This window comes from Hypanus sabinus, chromosome 23 (assembly GCF_030144855.1).
Source record: "Hypanus sabinus isolate sHypSab1 chromosome 23, sHypSab1.hap1, whole genome shotgun sequence".
Classification (NCBI taxonomy): Eukaryota; Metazoa; Chordata; class Chondrichthyes; order Myliobatiformes; family Dasyatidae; genus Hypanus; species Hypanus sabinus.
Genome location: NC_082728.1, coordinates 11,301,582 through 11,320,529, shown reverse-complemented (window position 1 = coordinate 11,320,529; position 18,948 = coordinate 11,301,582). Strand labels below are relative to the sequence as shown.

General features: G+C 40.2%; 1 protein-coding gene across 7 annotated transcripts in view; it reads right to left on the bottom strand.

Moving 5' to 3' along the window:
* Positions 1–18,948, bottom strand: part of cep131 (centrosomal protein 131) — a 147,429-nt gene that overhangs the window by 47,364 nt on the left and 81,117 nt on the right. For 6 of the 7 annotated variants that reach the window (XR_009507578.1, XM_059948375.1, XM_059948374.1 and 3 more), the window contains 3 exons: positions 17,917–18,042; positions 10,404–10,520; positions 5,494–5,596 (listed from right to left, as the gene is read on the bottom strand). Coding sequence is in view for 6 of the 7 variants with exons in the window: in XM_059948375.1 (XP_059804358.1) it covers positions 5,494–5,596; positions 10,404–10,520; positions 17,917–18,042 (346 nt within the window). In the remaining variant the exon portion in view is untranslated. The remainder of the gene's footprint in view (positions 1–5,493; positions 5,597–10,403; positions 10,521–17,916; positions 18,043–18,948) is intronic. The other variant, XM_059948377.1, reaches the window with a different exon arrangement.

The following is an 18,948-nucleotide window of genomic DNA, read 5'->3' as shown; positions in this document are numbered from 1 at the left end:
AATATACGTCGTCAATACTAAATCTAAAAGTGTGGGTATAATAATAATCAATAAGAAATAAGCTCTATCGTTGTCTAGGGGATAATGTATTGTCTGATGGAAATATAAAAGTCACTCAGTTCATTCAGGCTGCAGTCAAGAGAGAGATTTTAGAGACTTAACCATATAACAATCACAGCACGGAAACAGGCCATCTCGGCCCTCCTAGTCCGTGCCGAACTCTTAATCTCACCTAGTCCCACCTAGCCGCACTCAGCCCATAACCCTCCACTCCTTTCCTGTCCATATACCTATCCAATTTTACCTTAAATGACACAACTGAACTGGCCTCTACTACTTCTACAGGAAGCTCATTCCACACAGCTATCACTCTGAGTAAAGAAATACCCCCTCGTGTTTCCCTTAAACTTCTGCCCCCTAACTCTCAAATCATGTCCTCTAGTTTGAATCTCTCCTACTCTCAATGGAAACAGCCTGTTCACGTCAACTCTATCTATCCCTCTCAAAATTTTAAATACCTCGATCAAATCCCCCCTCAACCTTCTATGCTCCAATGAATAGAGACCTAACTTGTTCAACCTTTCTCTGTAACTTAAGTGCTGAAACCCAGGTAACATCCTAGTAAATCGGCTCTGCACTCTCTCTAATTTGTTGATATCTTTCCTATAATTCGGTGACCAGAACTGCACACAATATTCCAAATTTGGCCTTACCAATGCCTTGTACAATTTTAACATTACACCCCAACTTCTGCACTCAATGCTTTGATTTATAAAGGCCAGCGTTCCAAAAGCCTTCTTCACTACCCTATCTACATGAGACTCCACCTTCAGGGAACTATGCACTGTTATTCCTAGATCTCTCTGTTCCTCTGCATTTCTCAATGCCCTACCATTTACCCTGTATGTCCTATTTGGATTATTCCTGCCAAAATGTAGAACCTCACACTTCTCAGCATTAAACTCCATCTGCCAACGTTCAGCCCATTCTTCTAACCGGCATAAATCTCCCTGCAAGCTTTGAAAACCCACCTTATTTCCACAACACCTCCTACCTTAGTATCATCGGCATACTTACTAATCCAATTTACCACCCCATCATCCAGATCATTTATGTATATTACAAACAACATTGGGCCCAAAGCAGATCCCTGAGGCACCCCGCTAGTCACCGGCCTCCATCCCGATAAACAATTATCCACCACTACTCTCTGGCATCTCCCATCTAGCCACTGTTGTATCCATTTTATTACTTCAGCATTAATACCTAATGACTGAACCTTCTTAACTAACCTTCCATGTGGAAATTTGTCAAAGGCTTTGCTGAAGTCCATATAGACTACATCCACTGCCTTACCCTCGTCAACATTCCTCGTAACTTCTTCAAAAAATTCAATAAGGTTTGTCAAACATGACCTTCCACTCACAAATCCATGCTGGCTACTCCTAATCAGATCCTGTCTATCCAGATAATTATTAATACTATCTCTAAGAATACTTTCTATTATTTTACCCACCACTGATGTCAAACTGACAGGTCTATAATTGCTAGGCTTCCTTCTAGAACCCTTTTTAAACAATGGAACCACATGAGCAATACGCCAATCCTCCGGCACAATCCCCGTTTCTAATGACATCTTAAAGATCTCCATCAGAGCTCCTGCTATTTCTACACAAACTTCCCTCAAGGTCCTGGGGAATATCCTGTCAGGACCCGGAGATTTATCCACTTTTAAATTTCTTAAAAGCGCCAGTACTTCCACCTCTTTAATTGTCAGAGGTTCCATAACTTCCTTACTTGTTTCCCACACCTTACTCATTCAATATCCTTCTCCTTAGTGAATACCGAAGAGAAGAAATCGTTCAAAATCTCTCCCATCTCCCTCGACTCCACACACAGCTGACCACTCTGATTCTCTAAGGGGCTAATTTTATCCCTCACTATCCTCTTGCTTTTAATATAACTGTAGAAACCTTTCGGACTTAATTTCACCTTATTTGCCAAACCAAACTCGTATCTTCTTTTAGCTTTCCTAATCTCTTTCTTAAGATTCCTTTTACATTCTTTATATTCCTCGAGCAATTCCTTTACTCCATGCTTCCTATATCTATTGTAGACATCCCTCTTTTTCCAAACCAAATTTCTAATATCCCTTGAAAACCATGGTGCTTTCAAACCTTTAACCTTTCTTTTCAACCTAACAGGAACATAAAGATTCTGTACCCTCATAATTTCACCCTTAAATGACCTCCATTTCTCTATTACGTCCTTCCCATAAAACAACTTGACCCAATCCACTCTCTCTAAATCCCTTCACATCTCCTCAAAGTTAGCTTTTCTACAATCAAAAATCTCAACTCTTGGTCCTGTCCTGTCCTTCTCCATAATTATATTGAAGCTAATGCTATTGTGATCACTTGCCAGCTTTTCCTTTTTATGATGTCGATCCTTCGAGAGTTCCGTTGGTGTAGCCGGTCCTTTAGCTAAGCCGTTCTTCCGTGGTAAGCCCGCCAATTCCTAGGCAAAGGAAAAAGACGCATGCGAGCCCCACTGGCTGTCGCTATTAAATGCTGTCATGGGACTTCTAGCGTTTATCCTGGTGCGTCTAAAGGGGTTGTTCCCCAGACCCTCTTTTATCCTTACTCATGGGGTCTCAGATGTCAATCAGGTTGGGATGATGCAATCCCTCAACCAGCCCACTCTGGTCATCTCCTGAGGGCTTCAATGAATAGTACAGCACTCAATATACAATTCCGTCTCCAAGAGACAATGGCCGTTATCCGTGGCTTTGTCTTGCGGAGGCCAGGACACATTCCAAGCCTTGGGTATTCTGGATGTCTCTCTCTCTCACTTCCTGGGTCCCAGACCCGAATTAATAGCGATCTTGTGATCCTCACAAAGGAGGGGGCTACTTTGTACCCTTCGGCCCCTCAGAGTTGTGGCACATTCGTAACAGAGCTGGCCTCGGTTCTTAGGGCTAGACATACAAGGATTGGGAGACAAAATGCATGTTCACAAGGACGATGACTGAGCAGGTCAGAACATTGAGTAAGTGGAAGGTGACACAAGATATCAGAGGAATAACTGGGGGAGGACAAAGGTGTGGACTAGGCAAGGATGTGACGATCAATTGCCTTCCTAGTCATGTGGGTATTGAGTAAAAAGCTCTTCTTGGGCTTGAATAGATGACTGAGGTCACCTAGTTAGGATGAATTGATTAATTATAAGCTACCAATTCTCAGCTCCACGACTGCCAGGAAAAGGCTTACAGGCTTTTATTTGCATGAAGGTCCAATCTTTGCACAAGAAGAAAATGTTTTCATGTTTAACACGGGAGAAACAGGAAGATAGCATTTTGTGAAAACTAAGATTTTATATTCTAAATAGGGAAGATGCCCATTTAATTAAATCAGCGTTTCTCCCCAACACATTTGCAAAATGTATATACTGAAGTGTACAGAGCAGCTCATTTCAAGGAAATACAAATTATGGGATTCCACCACCAAGCACATCTTTCCCTGCCCCCCCCCCCCACTATCTGCTTTCTGCAGGGATCACTCCCTATGCGATTCCATTGCCCATTCTCCCTACCAGCACTTATCCTTGCAAGTGGAACAAGTGCAACACCTGCCCCTACACCTCCTCTCTTACTATCATCCAGGGCCCTAAACATTCAACTGTGAGTCTGTTGGGGTTATTTTCTGTGTTCAGTGCTCCCTGCATGGGCTCCTGTACATCAGTGAAATCCAATGAAGACTGGGAGGCTGCTTCTGAGCATTTACGCTCCATCTGTGAGAACAAACGGAATCTTCCAGTGGCTACCCATTTTAATTCCACTTCCCATTCCCATTACAATCTGACCATCCATGGCCTCCTGCACTTTCGTGATGAGGCCAGACTTAGGTTGGGTCTCCTCCAACCTGATGGCATGAACATCAATTTCTCAAATTTCTGGTAATGTCCCCCCCCACCACCTTCACAATTGCACATTCTCTTTTCTCCCACCTCATCTCTTTGCCCATCCATCACCTCCCTCTGGTGCTCCTTCCTCTTTTTTCTTTATTCCAAGGCCTTCTGTCTCTTTCATCAATCTACTTCCCAGCTCTTTACTTCATCCCTCCCCTCTAGGTTTCACCTTTCACCTGATGGCCCTCTCTCCTCTCCCTCATCTTTTAAATCTACTCCTCAGCATTTTTACTCCAGTCCTGCCAAAGGGCTTCAGCTGGAAACATCAACTGTACTCTTTTCCATAGATGCTGCCTGGCCTACGAGTCCCTCCAGCATTTTGTGTGTGCTGCTCAGATTTCCAGCATCTACAGACTTTCTCTTGTTTGTGACACAGATTACAACTACAGTTTTTATCTCTTGTTACTCATTTCTGGGATCTGTCCATTAATTGCCCACCTAAAATGCCCATACTTAGTGACAATACTTAGTGTTGTTAGGAGAGAGTACCAGAATATAGGTAAAGGTAGGACCAGAGGTATTCACTCAGTGGCCACTCTTTTAGGTGCAAGAGTGGAACCCAATGTGCTTTTCTGCTGCTGTAGCCCATCCATTTCCAGATTCAATGCGTGGTTCTCTTCTGCACACCACTGCTGCAATGCGTAGTTATTTGAGTTACCGTTGCTTTCCTTTCAGCTTGAACCAGTCTGGCCATTCTCCTCTGACCTCTCTCATTAACAAATGAATTTTCTCATTCACCCACAGAACTGGCACTCACCGGGTGTATTTTTGCCTTTTGCACCATTCTCTCGAACTTTAGGAATTGGCATGCGTGAAAATCTCAGTCAATTAGCAGTTTCTGAGATACACAAACCACCCCATCTGGCACCAACAATCATTACATAGTCAAAGTCACTTATATCACATTAACAAGCAGGTGTACAGGTGTACCTACTAAAGTGACTACTGAATGTATTTTCAAATCAGTATGGCGTGCAACTTTGATGGCAATTTGATGTCTAGTGCCTTCGTCCTTTTTATAATGATACAGATTGTATGTTCGGGTGGTGGTGGGAGAGTTGTGATATGTTTATACCTGATACATGTTGCACCTGTTGTGCAAGATTTGGGAAGAAGATAGTATATGAATGTTGATCAAGTTTTCATCAAGCAGGATCTGTGGTCCCATATGGTATAAAGATTCATGAGAGTTGTCACTATTGCAGTCATCCAGTGAAGTAAAGAGCAGCCCATCATGTTCCATCATTGGTAGTGGCTACTCACAAAATGCCCACTGATGATCAGGATGCTCTTCCCCTCTGCCATCAGATTTCTCAATGGCCAATGAACCCATGAACACTACCTCATTATTTTGCTCTCTTTTTGCACTAATTTAATTTTAATATATATTTCTTACTGTAATTTATAGTATATTTTATATATTGTATTGTATTGCTAACGAAAAACCACAAATTCCATGTCATTTGCCAGTGATAATAAACCTGATTCTGAATTTTGATTAGAACGGACAATTTTATATGTTGATACCTTTTACAGTAATTTCTTTAATTTTCTTAGTTTTCTCATCTATCCATTTCTCTCTGCGGATTTTTTCTGTTGCACTCATTAGTTCTTTTAACTTCTTGATTTCCTGCAAACAAAATAATATTGCAAGGATGTTACAAGAAACCCTGCATTTCGAAAATAATGAATGACAGGAATAAAACAAAAAGGTCTTTATATCTTTGAAATAGAATCAAAAGATCCTTTAGGCCTGCTGGGCACCAGACAGAACCTCAGCTTAACATCTTATCTAAAAGACAGTATTTTTGACAGTGAAGTTCTCCTTCAGTGTTGCAGTGGAGTATAACCAAAATTATAAATTCAATTATAACAAAAACATTTATTTCCAGTGGAAAGATATATAAACCAAAGGATATGTGTGTTTAGCTTAGCAATGCTAATTTTTCTTAAAAAAAAGTTAAATTGTAATTGCAATCAGGTAGCAGATACATAATCCCAAAAGCATATACCGACAGGCTCAAGAACAGCTTCTATCCTGCTGTTATAAGACTATTGAACAGTCCCCAAGTACATTATGATGGACTCTTGACCGTATAATCTATTCCATTATCACCTTGCATTTTGACTTCCAGCACTGTACATTCTCTGCAACTATAAAATGATATTCAGCATCTATAGAAATGGATAAACAGTCGATGTTGCAGGCTGAGACCCTTCTTCAGGACATTTTCAGTAAAACATTATGATGCAGAACTAAGGTAACATTAAGATCAGAAATGATCACACAAGTGGTAGAACAGGCTTGGGGGCTGAGTGTGGATTCTTACTCCTAATTCATACATTGGAATATTAGTTATCCATCTCTCTCTCCTATTTTCTTTTGGAGTATAAGTAAGTTATTCAGTGAGTTATTTACCTGCTGCTATGGCAATAAATTATGTTCTGATGTCAATCAAACTAAATGGATTCAGTAACAATAGTAAGAGCTTACAGGCTTTGGATAGTTTTGGTGACACCATAAAAAATTAAGAAAACAGCTACTTTGAAAATTATTCAGGGGAAAGAAAGACATTATTTGATGGCAATGGATATGGTGATTCTCAGTTGGTACACATAGAAATACTCCTAAACTTCAAAGTCTCTAAGTTAAATGATTGAATTCTTTGTAGAACAGTATGCACAAAGTATAAATTATACTATATATATAGTACTTATTAACTATATAAATTAATGTATAATAAATGTAGTAGGTGAGAATATTGGTTCTTTTTTGTTTCATATAATATTTCTCTAGAAGTTTGAAGATGCAAAAAATAGTCCAAGTTTATGGATGGCTTTTTTTAATTGTTGTTTGCATTTAAAGAAATCTGGCATAAACTGAATTATGCTGTAAGTGCCACCAATAACCAAAATGACTCTGATTTAACAATGGACATACTGGCAGAACTAGTCAATAGCTAATGTCATTCCCAATTTCAAGAACAAATTCAGGGGCCAATAAATCAATAATCTTAACAACAGAAGTAATGAGGATTCTAATAGCTTTGCTCAAAGATGTTCTAGAAAATCCTTAGCAATCAATAACATAATGAAAAATCATGAGTGTGGAACTTGTGAATGTGAAATAGATCGACTCTGTGGTTAAGAAGGCATACGGTGCACTGGCCTTCATCAATCATGGGTCTGAATTTAGGAGCTGAGAGGTAATGTTGCAGATATATAAGACCCTGGTCAGACCCCACTTGGGAGTACTGTGCTCAGTTCTGGTCGCCTCACTACATGAAGGATGTGGAAACCATAGAAAGGGTGCACAGGAGATTTACAAAGATGTTACCTGGTTTGGAAGGCATGCTTTGTGAGAATAGGTTGAGTGAGCTTGGCCTTTTCTCCTTGGAGCGAAGGAGGATAAGAGGTGACCTGATAGAGGTGTATAAGATGACAAGAGGCATTGATCGTGTGGATAGTCAGAGGCTTTTTCCCAGAGCTGAAATGTCTAACACGAGAGGGTACAGTCTTAAGGTGCTTGGAAGTAGGTACAGAGGAGATGTCAGGGGTAAGTGTTTTTTTTTTTTACGCAGAGAGTGGTGAATGCGTGGAATGGACCGGTGACAGTGGTGGAGGCGGATATGATAGGGTCATTTAAGAGACTTCTGCATAGGAATATGGAGCTTAGAAAAATAGAGGGCTATGGGTAACCCTAGGTAAATTCTAAGATAAGGACATATGCAGCACAGCTTTGTGGGCCGAAGGGCCTGTATTGTGCTGTAGGCTTTCTATGTTTCAAAAGTTCATGTTAAATATTCCTGTTGATTTCTTTTAAGTATAAAGAGTAGACATGCAAAATATAAAAGATGGACTTCCAAAAAGCATTCAATTAAATATAATTTAAGAGAATTATATTTAAATAAAAGCAGGTGAGATTTGGGGAATCAACAACCAAAGAGATTGCGGTGATTCAGAACAAAAAAAACCTGAAAAACAGCATCAGCAAACTTGCAGAATGGATGCATAAAATAAGCAAATAAATTTTAAAAACAAAAGAGACTCTGCAGATGCTGGAAATTTTCAGCAATACACACAAAATGCTGGAGGAACTCAGCACATCAGGTAGTATCTATGAGGGGAATAAGCAATTAACATTTTGGGCTGAGACCCTTCATCCTAGGTAGCCCCGAAGAAGGGTCTCAGCCTGAAATGTAGACTGTTTATCTTTTTCTGTAAATAAATTTCAATCTACAGTACTGTGCAAAGGATGTTGGGAATGGTGAGGTTGGAGCACCATAGGAGGGTGTGGGAGAGGTTGCAGAGAAAGAATGCCAAGGGCAGGATGGGGGGGGCATGGTGCAGTTGCAGACACAACCAGCCCTGAGACGTCAAGCAAGATCACTTGATTCCATATGACTGGTTTATTAATCATTACAAAATGTTTCTCTGATGCTTCCCACTCCCTCCACTCTCCCCTTTCCCTTTTCCCACCATGATTATTGCCCCTCACTGCCCCCTTCCCACTCTCAATCCACAACCAGAATCAGATTTATCTTTGCTCTGTTACGAAGGATGAACAACTGTGATGGGCAGAAGAGTGCAGAGTCGGCCATGCCCCCCCCTCCCCCAGCCTTTTGGAGAATCGCAAATCGCTACTATTTCGATGCTGTTATCAAGGAAGTAAGAGAGACAAAGGAAATCTGCCAGGGCAGTTGTTATTGATAACAGCTCATGAAAGTTAATGAGAGAGACACACAGCTAAGAGTTACCCAGGGTGGATCGTCTGCTAGCGACAAAAGAGGAGATTTACTGCTATTGTCTTTTGGAGAAGGATTGTTTGCTTGGTACTGTTCTATTCATTGAAACCCCTCAGGGGACAACCAGAGTGGGCTGGTTTGATGGGTTACATCATCCCAACCTGATTGACACCCGAGACCCCGTGAGTGGGGATTAAAGTGAGGTCTGGGGTAACACCCCTCAAATGCACCAGGAGAAACGCTAGTGTGCAGCAGAAACCCATGAGACAGTGTGGGACATCGGAGACTGAACGAAGGGTCGGTAAATTTTAACTCACAGTGTTTATAGCGAGACTGGTGGGGGCTTATGTGTGTGTCCACCCTTGCCTGGGTGATGAGTCCACCATGGAAGAATGGTCTAGCTAAAGGACGGAGAGGGTCACACTTGAATGGCCACAACGACGACACATCGACGGATCGAAATCGTAAGGGAAGGTTGGCAAAGACTGTAGCTGTTACTGTTTGCGCGCTCTCTTTCTCTCGTCTCTCTCTCTCTCTCTCCAACAATTGCAACACATCAACCGACAACTACCGCAGCCTGCATGAAGTGAACTGAACTTTATATTTCCATCTGACAATTCATTATCCCCTAAACAATGATAGAGCTTGTTTTATTATTGATTATTATTATACCTGCACTTTTAGGTTTAGTATTGCTAACATATGTTATCTGTATATTTGCATTGATATTGTTTTGTATATTTTTACAAATAAATACTGTTGAAAATAGCATCACCAGACTCCAACGGACACTTCTATCTTTGCTGGTAAGACACCCAGTTACGGGGTACGTAACAGCTCACACGTCATGAAATATCTTTTTATAAATATGAGAGTTTAAATTTGTGTGCTGGATCAAAAGTAATCCAAAGATTAGGATTCACAAGTTAGCACAAGTGGCATTGCAGGTTAACAACTTCATAACAAGAGCTAACAAAACTCAAGAGTTTATTTTAGGGAAATAAAATACAAAATCTGAGAATTTATTCCAAAAATATAGAACCGTATCTTGACGATAAAGTTAAAGAAAGAGTTCTGGTCTCCATATAATTTAATGAATGGAAAAGAAACAGAAAAAGAGCAAATAAGAGATTAAAAGGACAAAACCAGGATTAAAATTATAAAGGGACTCTGAACAATAGAATGTTATCATTTTCGAGGAGTTTAAAACTAAATACGACAGTCAGTGATAAATCTTAAAAGGAAAAAGGAATTAGTACTTTCCTAGCGTATATGACCAATAAACTCTTCTTGGGCTTTCAGCTGGGTACAGATATCGATTTTAACCAACGTTGTGATGATAAACTCCGCCATCTTCGTCAGGTATGACACCTGGTCTGGTGGTATACACAGATACCTGTACCCGACTGGAAGCCTGAGAAGAGGTTATTCGAAATCTTATAAGGGATTTATAGAAAATCATCTTTATCTAAAGAGTGGTTTGAACGTGGAATCACAGGAAGTAATTGAGATGAATTATAGAGAACTAGTTGGGGCAAAGAGACAATAAGAAAGAAATAAAAGCATATTCTGACAGGGGGTGATGACGTAAGGCAGAAAGAGGTTTGTGTGGAGTATTAATACATCTGTTCAGTGGCTGGGCCATATGTATATTAAATGTGACTTCATTTAGACAGTGCTCATAATGCTCACCACGTCATGCTGATCCTGCATCTGCTGGATTTTCTTAGTGTATTTCTGGTCCACCTGCTTCAGTTCATTTACCACAGACTCACATTTTTCATTTAACCCTTTCTTGTCATCTATCAGCTGTTGAGAATAAATAAAAAAAAACTCAGAAAGTTGCTATCAAAGCAGCAGGGCATTAAGTAGAAAATAAACTTAAATTTAGCTCTCACCAACATTCAAAGAGATCCTTTGCTTTAACTTTGAATTACTTCAAAACCTACTACTTGAAAGTCATGCAACCTAGCAAGGTGGACCAAATATGAAGCATTAAAGTAAAATACAATAATAAAATTGGTAAATTGGTTTCGACCATAAGACACAGATGCAAAATTAGGCCATTTGTCCCCATGAAGCCTGCTCCACCATTCCATCATGGCTGATAATTATCCCTCTCAACTCTATTCACCCGCCTTCTTCCTGTAAGCTTTGACGCCCTTCTGGTCAAGATGGCACCTGTGTAAAAAGCTTCCACAGTTGTAATTTTCTGGATAGGCCACAAAACTATTTATTTCATTAATTTTATGTCTTTTACGCCTGTTTTTCATCTTGAATGTGTTTCTGGAACTGTTAAGAGTATGTGATTTGCAGTTTGGAGATTGTGTGATCCAGTGCTTTTTTCAACAGGATGTTTTCAACAGGATTCTGGGAAGTAACAAGCCTTGTGGCAAGGAGGCTACTGAGGGGACGGGAAAAGCATAAGCCAATTTCATTTTGCTAATTAAAGCTTCCATTTTTCACCGATTAAAGCAATGAGAGAGATTGAAGCATTGAGGAGAATGCAGAAGGTAAGTGTGGGCTGTCTGCCTTTTAATTGCTGGAGGGATCACTCTGCTGCCAGAGAAGGGAGACTGTGTGGTCTGTCGCTGTGCTGGATGGAAGATGTTACTGAGGTATTCTGTGTTTTTGGATATGGATATGGATTTGGACTATGAACTTTTATTTCCAGTCTTATAGTTTTTTATATTCTGTGCTTTTCACCCGATCGTTCTCAGTTTTCTTTTGTGCAGGGGAGGGGGGATTTGGGGGTCAATGATCATGTTGCTGTTCTTTTTTTTTCTTGGTTTCGTGGCTATCTGGAGAAGAATTTCAAAGTTGTGTATTTTGATAATAAATGAATCTTTGAATCTTTTTAAAATACATTCTGTTTTAAATACACTCAATGACTTGGCCTCCACATTAGGCTGTGGCAATGAATTCCACAAATTTTCCTACTCCCTTACACTTTGGCTCAAGAAATTCATCCTCATCTCTGTTCTAAATTGACATCCTTCTATTCCGAGGCTGCTCACTCTGGTCCTTGACTCTTCTACCATAGAAAACATTATCTCCACATCCACTTTATCTAGTCCTTTCAATATTCAATAGAGTTCAATGAGGTCCACACTCATTCTTCAAAGCTCCAGTGAGTACAGACCCAGAGCCACCAAACACTCTTCATTCCCAAGGTCACAGCTTATTATTACCACATATACCAAAGTACAATGAAAAATTTGTTCTGCATGCTGATCAATTCATTACAGCAGTGGAAGGCATATCAATAACAGAATGAACAATAAAGAATTTCAGTTACAGAGAATGTACAGTGAAAACAGATTTTATAATTGCAAGATCATAAAAAGGTAGATAATAATGTCAAGAGTTCACCTTAATGTACTAGGAACTGTTCAATAGTCTTTTACAGCATATAGAAGCTGGCCTTGAGCCTGCTGATATGTGCTTTCAGGCTTTTATATCTTCTGTCTGATGGGAGGGGCAGAGAAGACAGAAACTCTGGGGTGGATGGCAGTCTTTGATTCTGCTGGCAGCTTTCTTGAGGCAGCAAGTGTAGACAGAATCCATGGAAGGGTGGCTAGTTTTCATTCTGTTCTAAGCTTTGTCCACAACTCTCTGCAATTTCTTGTGGTCATAAGCAGAGCAGTTGCCGTACCAAGCCACGATGCATACAGATAGATGCACAGATAAAAATTGGTGAGGTTCAAAGAGGACATGAATAAACTTTTTTTTAATCATGAACAACCTCAAAAAGATTGGACCAGGATGTCCACTCCTAGGAACTTGTAATTCTCAATCTTTTTGACCTCAGCACCATTGATATAGACAGGAGCATGTCCATGGTCTCCCTTCCTGAAGTCAACAACTAACCAATTAAAAACAAAAAATGCTGGCAAGCTGCCTCTCTGAGGACACTTCACTATAAACATAACCAGTGAAGAGCAAGCAAACAGCACTGACAGACCTTACAAAGGCTTGCAATCTGGATCTATGAATAGCCATCTTTGTCAGGTCAAGGACCAGATCAACAAAAGAGCCACTTGAGCAAGTTATTTCTACCCTTGAGTAGGCCACTTACACCCCACTGCAGTTTCTGTACCAGGTGCTCAAGGAGTGGGAGCATGGAGCTGAAGTGCCAGCAGAATTTGAGGAACACACCACTGGAAAACTCAAAGGGGCTGCAACCTCACATTCTGCACAAAGAGATACGGACTTACCCAGGCTGCAAAAGTTCTTCGTTAGAGCCAGTAAAGTGTGAACCGAATGTTAATTCAGTTTCCCTTTCCACAGATGTCACTCAATATGCTGAAGGTGTCCAACATTTTCTGCTTTTAGTTCAGATTTCAGCAACCAGCAACTACTGTGTTTGCACAAAAAAGGTTTTTAACCTTAGATGATTAAGTGTACAACTGCAAGGGTGAGCTTCCTCTTACATGGGCAACTGAATTGTTGCTGCAATGAGAAAATATTGTTATCCATTTCTACTCAAGTCATTCTGAAGCTTTTGAGCTTGTCTCAATGATTAGCATCAGAGAATATTATTAGTGATGTCAATAAAGATCCTGGCTGGATCAACCAAAAATCCTTTTCTTCTCCATCCCCCCCCCACCACACTGTAATCTAATCACAGACTAACTTTTAGGCCTCTGTTTTGGGTGAGGATGGACTATAGTGGAGGGTTTCCAACATAAGACATAGGAGCAGAATTAGGCCATTTGGCCCATCGTCTGCTCCACCATTCAATCATGGCTGATCCTTTTCTCCCCTCCTCAGCCCCACTCCCTTGCCTTCTCCCCATAACCTTTGATGCCGTGTAAAGCTCTACCTTAAATACACTTAACAGCTTGGCCTCCACAGCTGCCTGTAGTAATAAATTCCCCAAATTCACCACCCTCTGACTTAAGAAATTTCTCTGCATCTGTTTTAAATTGATGTCCCTCTATCCTGAGTCTGTGCCCTCTCGTCCTAGACTCCTCCACCAAGGGAAATATTCTTTCAACATCTACTTTGTCTAGGCCTTTCAATTATCCTTGTGAACCTCCTCTGAAACCTCTCCAGTGTCAGCACATCCCTTCTTACATGAGGAGCCCAACACTGTTCACAATACTCCAGGTGAGGCTTCACCAGTGCCTTATAAAGCCTCAGCATCACATTTCTGCTCTTGTATTCCAGACCTCTTAAAATGAATGCTAACACTGCATTTGCCTTCCTCACCAGACACGACCTGCAAGTTAACCTTTAAGGTGTTCTACACAAGGTCTCCCAAGTCCCTTTGCATCTCAGATTTTTGGATTTTCTCCCCATTTTGAAAATAGTCTGCACATTTATTTCTACTACCAAAGTGCGTGGCCATGCATTTTCCAACATTGTATATGGAGAAAACGGTCATACAAAGCTATGTGCACATGCATTGACTGCTTCAAAATGAGCCACATTACAGCATACTAACTGCAGAGTGCTCAACAGTTACACTTGACAGAGTTACACAGAAAGTGCAGCAAAGAACAGGTCAAATAACCCAACCATCTCATGTCAACATTTACACATTGCTGAAGCCTCACCGAGTCTTTTTTTATGTACTTTGATCAGCACAGTCCCTTATTCTCTTCTCCATCAAGCATTTGCCTAACCTTTTTATCTGCCTACAACACTTCTCAGCATTTTAATTAAAATTATTTCTTCAAAAGAAAATATACTGTTTCTACAATTAATATTTTATACTTCTAAAGGCTTCTATTAGATCATCAGTCAACCTTCGCTTTGTTATCCTCACCCAAATTGAAAATAAACCACACTAATTCATAACTTTTGAAGCATTATATTTCCTATGTAAATCAAAAAAAAAGCAGATACTTTGACTGAAATAAAAGCAGAAAATTCCAGAAACACTGAGCAGATCAGGCAGCATCTGTGGAAAGAGATACAGTATTAACACTACAAACCAAAGCATGCTCACTGGGAATGGGAAAGAGATGAGGGGTAGAGAGGCTACTAATTGGACAATTAGGACAAAAGGAATATCTCCAGGATTCTTCGCCCAGCATTGCAGTAGTAATGAGCTGTGTCTTGACATTCTAGTTCTCTCAATCTTATGTCCCTTTCTCTGCAATTTAAAATATTTTAATCTTCATCTTTTCATGATCATGACACAAAGTCTTTGACCTGAAATACAATAGGAGAGATGGAGTGGAACTTGCACATGCTTCCAGTGGCTTCGGAGCATCCCCCAGATTTTGAGATTTCTTCCCACATCCCCAAAGACATGGTGATTAGTTAGTAAATTGTCCACCATAAATTACATGCCATGCAGGTGGATGGTAGCGGTAGAGTGGGACAATTGGTTACAGGGAAGTAAATGGGATCATTGGGTTTATTAAACTGCTTTGAGGGCCGCAAATGTCCATAAGACATTAGAAAAGAATTAGGCCATTCAGCCCATTGAGTCCGCTCTGATATTTCAACATGGCTGATCCTGGATCCCATTCAGCCCCATACACCTGCCTTCTCACCATATGTCTTAATGCCCCAATCAATCAGGAGTCTATCAACTTTTTCTTTGAATATACCAACAGACTTGGTCTCCACTGTAATCTGTGGCAAAGCATTCCACAGATTCACCACTCTCTGGCTAAAAAAATTCCTTCTTACTTTGTTCTAAAAGGTCTCTTCTCAATTTTGAGTCTGTGTCCTCTAGTTCTGGACATCCTCTCCACATCCACTTTATCTAATCCTTTCAACATTCAGTACGTTTCAATGAGATCCCATGCATTCTTCTAAATTCCAGTGAGTACAGGCCCAAAGCAGCCAAATATTTCTCATATGTTAGCCCCTTCAATCCCGGAATCATCCCTGTGAACCTCCTCTGGACTCACTCCAATGACATCCTTTCTTGAGATAAGGGGCCCCAAACTGTTGATAATACTTCAAGTGCGGCCTGACTAATGTCTTATAAGCTTCAGCATTACCTCCTTGTTTTTATATTTTATTCTCCTTGAAATAAATATCAACATTCCATTTGCCTTTGTTACCACAGACTCAATCTGTGAATTAACCTTCCAAGAGTCTTGCACAAGACTCCTGTCCATTTTGCACCTCTGATGATTAAATATTCTCCACATTTTGTCAACAGTCTGCACTACTGTTCCTTTTACCAAGATGCATTATCATTCATTACCCAACACTGTATTCCATCTGCCATTTTTTGCCCATTCTGCCAATCTGTCTAAGTCCTGCTGCAATCGCATTGCTTTCTCAGCACTACCCACCCCTCAATCTATCTTCATATCATCCGCAAACTTTGCCACCAAGCCACCAATTCCATTATATAAATTAATGACAAACAATGTGAAAAGTAGCACTCCCTGAGGAACACCACTAGCCACCAGCAGCCAACCAGAAAAGGCTCTTTTCATTCTCACTTGCTGCCTCCTGCCTGTCAGCCATTCTGTTATCCATGTCAGTATCTTTCCTGTAAAACCATAGGATTTTATCTTGTTAAGCAGCCTCACGTGTGGCACCTTATCAAACACCTTCTGAAAATCCAAGTAAATGACATCCATTGCCTCTCCTTTGTCCACCCTGCTTGTTACTTCCTCGAAGAAACTCAACAAATTTGTCAGGCAAGATTTCTCTATTGACCTTGACTTACTTTATCATTAGTCTCCAAGTACCCCAAAACCTCGTCCTTAATAATGGACTCCAACACTTCCCCAACCACTGAGATTAGGCTAACTGGCCTATAACTTCCTCCCTTTTGTCTTTCTCCTTTCTTAAAGAGTGGAGTGACATTTGCAATCCTCCAGTCCTCTGGGACCATGCCAGAATCGACTGCTTGTTAAAAGATCATGGCCAATGCACCCATTATATCTTCAGCAAATTCTCTAAGGACCCTGGAATACAGTCCATCTGGCTCAGGTGACATCCACTTAAAGACCTTTGTGTTTGCCGAGCACTTTTCCCTTTGTAGTAGCAAAGGCTCTCACTCCTGCTCCTTGACACTCACGGAGCTCTGGCACACTGCTAGTGTCTTCCACAGTGAAGTCTGAAGCAAAGCACTTGTTAAGTACATCGGCCATTTCTTTATCCCCCATTACTACCTCACCAGCATCATTTTCCAGTGGTCCAATATCAACTCTCAGCGCCCTTTAATCCTTTATATAACTGAAAAAACTTTTAGTATCCTGCTTTATATTATTGGCTAGTTTGCCCTCATACTTCATCTTCTCCCCTCTTATAGATTTTTAGTTGCCTTTTGTTGGATTTTAAAAGCTTCCCAATCATCCAAGTTCCCATTCACTTTTGCTACTTTATATGCCCTTTCCTAGGCTTTTATGCAGCCCTTAACTTCCCTTGTCAACCACAGTTCCCTAGCCCTGCTGTTTGAGAACTTCTTCAGTGAGACATATCTATTCTGCGTCTTGAAAACTATTCCCAGAAACTTCAGCTACCTCTGTTCTGTTATCATCCCTACCAGTATCCCCCTCCAATCCACCTGGGCAAGCTCCTCTCTCACGCCTCTGGAATTCCCTTTATTCCATTGTGATACTGATACAAAGTCCTTGTTCTTGGGAGGCATGAGAAATAATCTGTTCCAGTTCAAACAGCCCTGCATTTCCACAGTGATCCTCTCTTCTTCCTGAAGACAAATAGGAGATTCCCAGAAAAATAAAATATGCATTCCAGAATAAGGAGTTTAACACCAGAATATCACTATCTCAACTGCAAGTTAAAGAAAGCAGAACCCATCAAATAAAAGGAAGAGACTAGGATACTATTCAAATTTGTCATTTTGATCACTTTATACTAAGATCGACTTTTGTTTTAATTGTGCTCTTTATTGTTTCATTCAAGTTTTACTCATGAGTGCTGATTATATGATTTTATGTGCCTATGACACTGCTGCAAGCAAGTTTTTCACTGCAACTGTACACACATATGACAATAAACTCAACTCTGACTTTGTCACTTCAATCACAACAACATAGTTTGCAGAGACCAAAATAACACTATCTGAAACAAAAGTACAATCTTAACCCTATTAAATACTACAGGCACCAGACCATCTAACAAGGAAAAACAATGTGCATTGTTAAATCATCAGTTTTCTGTTTCACCATTCTGATTGTAGGTTATCTTGCCTAATTGAGGATCTTTTTATTCAGGTAAGATTGAGTGTAAAATGAAGCCAAATGTAAAGAGATTTCACCTGATCAATGAATGTTAGATGCCGTTGAATAGTTGATTCATATTGCTCCTTTTGCACTCTTAATCGTTGACTCATTTCCTTTTCAGTTTCCTTCACATGCCGCGCAGTTAATTCCCTTTGCTGGGTCTAAGAAGAAAATGCTTTGGTTATTTGAGTAAGAGAAATTATTCACACACTTCCATTGTTTTATGTAAATATTTACCTCGCAATGACTTCGCAAACAAAATGGGGTAGAAATTCCTCCTCGCTCACACGATCTAGTAAGATCTGGGCATTGTATTCCACCTCCAAAATTCACAAGAACATGTCTTATGAAGATAGGCTGAGCAAGCTAGGGTTTTTGTCTTTGGAGTGAAGGGGAATGAGAGGTGACTTGATAAAAGCATAGAAGATGATTTTACAATCACAATCTGACAGAACATAAGATGATCAATGATTAATGATTAAGGCATAGATAGAGTTGGTAGCCAAAGACTTTTTCCTCCAAGGTGAAATGGCTAATACAATGGGCAATAATTTAAAAGTGATTAGAGGAAAAGTATAAGGGAAGGATATCAAGGTGAGTTCTTTTTTTACACAGAGTGGTGGATGTGTTGAATGTGATTCCATGGGTGGTGATAGAGGTATACAGTAGGGACATTTAAGAGGCTCTTAGATAGGCACAAGGATGCTAGTAAAATGGAGAGCTATGTGGAAAGGGAAGGGTTAGAATGATCTTAGAGTAGGTTGAAATTTGGAACATTATGGGCCGAATGGCTTAAATTGTGATGCACTGTTCTATGTTCAAATTTGTAGACTTCAATGGAACAATTTTAGAATCTTCATGTGATTTTTAAAAAAAGCTTCAAGCTTGATGAAACCAATATTAAGAAATGCTCCAGCTCCACAGATACTTTAAGAACAAATAGAAGAGGTAGTAATTAGGACTTTCTAAAAAAAACTGTCAACAAATCAATTCTGTTAAGGTATTTGTCAAGAACACCATCAGCTTGTTTAAAAAACTAACTGTAAAGCGAGAGTTTAAATCAATAG